This window comes from Euphorbia lathyris, chromosome 9 (assembly GCF_963576675.1).
Source record: "Euphorbia lathyris chromosome 9, ddEupLath1.1, whole genome shotgun sequence".
Classification (NCBI taxonomy): domain Eukaryota; kingdom Viridiplantae; phylum Streptophyta; class Magnoliopsida; order Malpighiales; family Euphorbiaceae; genus Euphorbia; species Euphorbia lathyris.
Genome location: NC_088918.1, coordinates 65,918,238 through 65,925,043, shown reverse-complemented (window position 1 = coordinate 65,925,043; position 6,806 = coordinate 65,918,238). Strand labels below are relative to the sequence as shown.

At 36.4% G+C, this 6,806-nt stretch overlaps 1 protein-coding gene across 4 annotated transcripts; it reads left to right on the top strand.

The window, feature by feature from the left end:
• On the top strand, positions 1–4,608 carry LOC136205916 (steroid 5-alpha-reductase DET2). Of its 4 annotated transcripts, none has more exons than XM_065996764.1 (3): positions 1–276; positions 2,050–2,100; positions 3,167–4,608. In XM_065996764.1, the coding sequence occupies exon 3, from the start codon at positions 3,297–3,299 to the stop codon at positions 4,086–4,088; it is 792 nt and encodes a 263-aa protein (XP_065852836.1). In that variant the 5' UTR covers positions 1–276; positions 2,050–2,100; positions 3,167–3,296; the 3' UTR covers positions 4,089–4,608. The 4 variants fall into 4 exon arrangements, with proteins under 4 accessions (XP_065852836.1, XP_065852838.1, XP_065852835.1 ...); XM_065996766.1 differs by having other exon boundaries at positions 3,080–4,608; XM_065996763.1 differs by lacking the exon at positions 2,050–2,100.
• Positions 4,609–6,806: the final 2,198 nt, after the last annotated feature.

Below are 6,806 nucleotides of genomic sequence, written 5' to 3'. Positions count from 1 at the left end.
AACATTGTCAAAGAAGGTCAAGAATTAAGACCCATCTGATGCATTGGGAGTTCTTCCCAAGGTGCTAGAGATAGCGGCAGAGCAAACGCTAAACTAACCTGAACTGAAATCAGACCCCCGGACGGTACTGAGGCCGCCGAAGCCGCCGAAGCCCGTGTTTACTGGAATTGTCGATGAAGAGTGACGCAATCGACGACAAACGACTAATTGCGAGTTCGTTAGGGATCGCGATTTGCAGTTGATCAAAGCTACATGGACTACTATTCAGCTTCCGAGGTAAGGCCGAAATCGATAATCTCAAGTTGCGATATTTTTATATTTTTTACTGTGCGTCTGTTTGGAGCAAAGTTGAATTAGGATGCTTTTATTTCACCATTAATTTTGAAATGTTGAGATCAATTTAAGTTCTCTTTTGTGAATTGAGAAATTAGACAATGCAATGTTAGTCTATAGAAATGAGTAATGTTGGATTCATATCTTCTTGTTAAAACGAAGCAGGTCGATTTTCTGGTTTGTTTTTGCATAGAAGTCAAGTTTCATTGTGAGTAGTTCTTATTGGGATGTCAGGTCAAAAAATGAAGAGGTCATCTTACTTTGTGATACTCCATTCATTCTTCATATACATTACAACAAATTGTTTTAGCTGAGCCATTGTGGTGGATCATGATTCATATTTTCCATTCTTTTCTTACCATTCAGTAAGTGATAGAATAGGGCATTTTACCCAGAACCAATTAACCTTTCAATCCGGGCGTGGGAGGTTCGATGTTGAAGTCCGTTAACTTGCTTTTAGAGATTTAGTGCTAGCATGATCAAGTAGAATAATGAAGATTGTGTAAATTTAAGTGTATCTTGAAGGCTAAGGACCTTTGCATAAGGGATGAATAGTCTTAATAAGAATGAGATTAGTCTTCCTATTCATCCAATAGGAAAGAATCCATATATAAACTACCTATTTAGGCACAAATATATAATATTCCTGTTTTAGCTCTTCAAGTAAGGCGGTGTTTGATAAAACTTAAAATTAAGTGCTGAAAAAATAAACACTGAAATTTAAGTGTTGAATATTATAAATGCTGAAAGTATTAAATGATATAAGTGTTTTATAAATATTAAAAATAAGTACTGAATTTAAAAATATTAGTTGATAATGTTCAACTTAAAATTTTAAGTTAAATCTTTTGACTCACAAGAACACATGATTCTGTGACTTAACTGTTATCAAACAAACTTAAAACCAATAAACACTTAATGTATTAATTTTAAGTTTTGAAAGTCATTATCAAACAGGGCCTAAGGCAAGGTGTGTCGTGAAGGAACGTCTGACTCCTTCATTCGGTTCAGCTAGTTAATGTCCGGTCTGAGTAGTTTGATAAAACCGGAAATAACATTCGTTATATTCTATCAGTAAGTGTAATACCCTTAACTTTTTGTTAGCAAATAATATTTTTCTTACAAAAAAAATGTAAAATTTTAAATCTAATTGTTAGTTTATTCAAATGTCTTTGTGGTAGAAAATAATACCTAAAAGGAATATATATATTTTAATTGTTTGATTAATTGGTTAACTATTGTTATATATGTACATAATATTCATGAGGGAGTAAATTGCATATTTATATATTGAGGAGACTCTAAAATAGAAAAAAAAAAAGACAAAAAAGTGTATAAGAAAAAATAAGAAAAGTTGAGGGACCATATTAAAACTTTGGCACATATAAACCCCCTTTCCCCTTCATCTCTCTCGAACTCTGCAGATTCTTTTCCCTTCCATTTATTATGCTTTTCCATCTTCAAGAGAGGGAAATCACCATAACTTCCATCTCAGAGCTCCGTTTTCTGTGAAATTGGTATCAAATTGAAGCTCTCAACATTTCCAATATGAGGGTCAAGTTTTAGAGAGACTAGAAACGCAATTTAGGAGCAGCAAAGGAGATAATTTTCGGCCTTCCTTGGAACTACCGCTTATGGCCACCATTTCACCAAATTGTCATCGTATTTGAGCTCTACAGCTTCTAAAATTTATGGGTGATTTCTAACGACTTTCAGGTAGCAAGAACTACATATTTGGAGTCCTCACTTTGTTTTCAAGCTATTGCTGTAAGTTTTTCTGATTTGAATTAACTTTGAAAATTTTCTCTGGCTGTGTTTGCAGGAAGTATATAATCTGAGCATAACTATCTAAATTTTGTTTTTCTTTAAGCGTTCTAATTAAAATTATGGATCCTTAATATAAATTTGCACAAATGCTAGAAGCATACTAGATAGTTCCATACAAAGAGTTTAGAAGTTAATCTTTGTTAAATTTTGGATTTTCCTAGTCCTATATATGCGTAGGTTATACCTCTTGAAAGTATAAGCAGGTTGGTTATTTAATGAAATAAAGTATATAAGAATTTCACATTAATCAGAGATATTTATTTAAAAGGATATATGAGTGCTTAGAAGTGGTAATGAATTAGAAAATAGATTTCCCTAAGAATATGCAGAACTACGTGGCTTTGATTCTCAAATTGAAATTTAATAGGATACGTGGGAAGCTTGATATTAAGATGCTATCAAGTCCAAGCCAAATAGGCAGAATAAATTAGATAGATTAAGCAAAAGGTTATGATTTTACTGCAAAATTAGGTTAGTAAGTACATAAGTTCTAAGATAATTTAATTGGCAAAGTTGAATGAAGTTGGCTATAGAAATAGAGACTTTATGTTACGGCAAAGAAATTTGGAGTTTTGAGAGTAGATTAGGGATTAGAGAGCCATGTAAAAGGAAATTAGTTATTGTTCGACCTGCCTAGGATCAGGATGTTACAGTAAGCATTTTGATTTTCCACAGCATCTGAAAGAGGATAAGATGATAATTTCTTGAACGATAAATGCATGGATACATTTAATTTCAACAATATATGTTGTTTCCTGTGCATTTGTTTTGTATTGATCTCACACTTGATTATGATGTTTGGTATCTCAATGCTGTGGATTTCGATTTCTTTATGTGTGTTTATGTTTGCCGACTGATATTCCAATGAAAATGCCAGCATATTATGTTTGTCTTACAGTTACTAATGCTGCTTTGTCAGATATAAAACTTATCAAGATCAACAGCGTTTTTCCCATATTTGACCCAACTAGACCTAATTTCAGAACTGTTTCTTCATTTTCAACAGGATCATTTCTCTTATCCTTGAATTAATCAATTAAACTCAGCTGAAAAATCAGCGGCAATACAATAACACAAGAATTCATCAAGCTTTCCTTTATATATAGTGCATCCCTTTTGGATTATCCCCTTAAAGAATGACAATTTCAGATCATAACCTCTTTCACTACAGCCTTCTTGCTCTCTACCTTATAGGACCCCCTACCTTCATCTCTCTCAGGTTCCTTCAAGCCCCATATGGCAAGCACAACCGCCCTGGATGGGGTCCTACAATTTCTCCACCTTTGGCCTGGTTCCTCATGGAAAGCCCAACTCTATGGCTAACCCTTCTCCTCTTTCCTTATGGCCAACATGGCACCAATTTCAAAGCATTAACTCTTATAGCCCCTTATCTCATCCACTATTTCCATCGCACCTGCCTTTACCCTCTTCGCCTATTCCTCAACACGAAGAACCAAAGTGCGAAAACTGCTAACGGTTTTCCAGTAAGTGTGGCCATGATGGCATTTGGGTTCAATTTATTGAATGCTTACTTGCAGGCAAGGTGGGTGTCTCATTACAAGGATGATTATGACAATGATGGGTGGTTCTGGTGGAGGTACGCGGGCGGCTTATCGCTGTTTGTGTTGGGTATGTGGATTAATATATGGTCTGATAGGGTTTTGGTAGGATTAAAAAGAGAGGGTGGTGGGTATAAAGTGCCAAGAGGAGGGTGGTTTGAGCTGGTTAGCTGTCCTAACTACTTTGGTGAGATTGTGGAGTGGCTTGGATGGAGTGTGATGACATGGTCTTGGGTTGGGTTTGGGTTCTTTTTATACACTTTTGCTAATTTGGTTCCTAGAGCATTTGCTAATCATAGGTGGTATCTGGACAAGTTTGATGAAGATTACCCCAAAAACAGAAAAGCTGTCATCCCTTTCTTGTACTGAAGCCTAGATTATGAAGATTTTGCTCTTCTTGATTGGCAGCTATATATGCAGGGTTGTAGTTACCTGTTTTTAATAATATTTGTTGTTCTTAATAATGAAGGAACCAATGTCAATTTTCTTTCTCATGGATAAATTGTATGCATAATCCTTCTAAATTTTTGTGCTCCTGGGATGATGGATCAATTTGGCTCCTAAAGTTGGTTAGGAGGATCAATTTAGTTCAACATTAAGTTTAGATATTTATTTGGCCTTTTAACTTGGCATTTGGGGTCAAATCAACCTGAAAGAACACCCATCATCATATGATTAGTGGTTCTTTGGTACATGTCGCTTCCTCATTCTGAATCGTGTCAATTTGGACTAGTTTGATCTTAAATGCGAAGTTAAAAGGCCGAATTGTTACACATTGATTTTGGATTAAATTAATCTTATTAACCAACTCCAGGAGCTACATTGATCCTTAATTCATGCTCTTAAGATTGTTATATATCAACCATATTTGATCTATTAGATCGACAAATCGAGAATGGGTTAAACATATTCGAATTGTATTATTTATTTACTTTGAGTTGAAATAAAGTATTAACAGTATTTCTACAGAATGGAGACTCAGACTGTCAAGTAAAATTCAATATGCACAGGACAATCTGATAATATGGCTGTGGTAAAGATAGTGCAGTGTTCATTGGTTCTTGGAAAAAGAAAAGATATATACTGTTTTCTAACTTTTTTCTTATTGAAGTTCTGGTTTTTCAAGATCAATTACAGTTATACATGATCTATTTCATTTATAAAAATCTTGTATTCTTTTTCTGTAATTGCATGATTATTCTCCCCATTTAAAGAAACAATTTTTTTTTTTTTTTTTTTTGTTAATCTTCCTTACAACAACAACAAAGCCTTAGTCCCGAAATGATTCGGGTCGGCTAACATGAACCATCATATAAAACCGTGAAATCAAGTCGTGTCAGCGACACAAATTCGCTCCCTCCACTCCGTCCTATCCACTATCATATTTTCTTCAATTCCCAGTAAACTCATCACTCTCGATCACCCTCCTCCAAGTTTGCTTAGGTCTTCCCCTACCCTTCATCACTATATCCCTTTGCCACTCTTCGGTTCTCCTAACCGGCGCATCAAGCGCTCTACGTTTCACATGGCCAAACCACCTTAGTCGGTTTTCTCTCATTTTATTCTCAATAGATGTGACCCCAACTTTTGTCCTAATTATTTCATTACTCACCCGATCCTTTCTCGTATGGCCACACATCCATCTCAACATACGCATCTTCGCCACCGACATCTTATGGATGTGGCAGTGTTTCACTTCCCAACACTCCGTACCATATAACAATGCTGGTCTAATTGCCGTCTGGTAGAATTTTTCCTTCAATCTATTAGGCATACCGGGGTCACAAAGGAAACCCATAGCACTCTTCCACTTCGACCAACCAGCTTTAATCCTATGAGCAACATCTCCATCTACTTCTCCATCCGTTTGGATAATAGATCCTAAATACCGGAAGCAATCCGAGGCCTGGACAACTCTCCCATCTAGGGTGATTGTCCCTGCCTCCCTACTTCTATGGCCGCTAAACTTACACTCCAAATATTCTGTCTTACTTCGGCTCAACTTAAAGCCTCTAGATTCTAGAGTTTGTCTTCATAGTTCCAACTGTTGGTCCCTTATAAGGTTGCAAGTATAGTTCCAAGGGGGGTTAGGAACTATTTAAACTTTTTCGCAATTAGGGCAGACTTCTTTTTCTAAGGAAAAAGGTTTTAACAGCGGCGCTGAGTAAACAGCAAGATACTGGCTTAGTCAACTGGTGACTAGGTCAGTTTCTTAGCTTGAGTCAGGAGATAGCACTTAGAGTCTATTCCTGAGCTCAGATGTTCAACACGCACAACTCAGCTTGACCTCTTTACTTGGTCAGTTTTTGGTTATTTCAAGCAAGCAATATATATAAGGAGTTAAAGGTAAGAAATACTTTACTCAGCAGATTTATCCAGGTTCGGCTTCTTCTAAGCCTACGTCCTGTCCCTAGAACACGTTCCGAGATTTCAAATCCTCTACTGAGCTCTTTAAAGGTAGAGCCTCAAACCTTTTACAATCTTAGCAACTGAGTATAACAAGAGTACCTTCCTCTATACCTCTACTCAATCCTAATCTCTTGCTGAGTACTATAACCGAGTACTCAGCCTCTCCTTTCTATTCTCTAGAAATGATAAGTGTTTTGTCCTATACAATGATTTGCTAAGACACTTTAGACGATTGAAATAATCACTCTAGACTTTTACACAAATGTATGAATTGTAGTGTAAGATTTGCTTTGCTTCTTGCTTGCAGAACTTGTGTAGAAATTTGGTCAGCGTAATGGCTTGATCAAGTTCTGTGTTGAATGAAGCTTTTGATGGCACTATTTATAGAGACGTCTGGGCATCGGTCATTTCGAATTTCGAAATAACCGTTGGAGGGAAACGGCTTCCTGTCGTTGTCATCCTGACTTGCTCAGAGCTCTCGGCCAATCAGATTTGTGTATCTTAAGCAGACTGTCTCTCCTTTTATGGTAAAGTCAATTAGACAGCATACTGTGTCGTCTGAACTTTACCCAAAGTAGAAATACTTTGTCTGGAAGTTTTCATTAGCCAGCTGCTGTCTTGTACGCTTTGTCGAGACTACTCAGCAGCTTCATCTTGAAGTTGTTCCCGAAGGTCTTC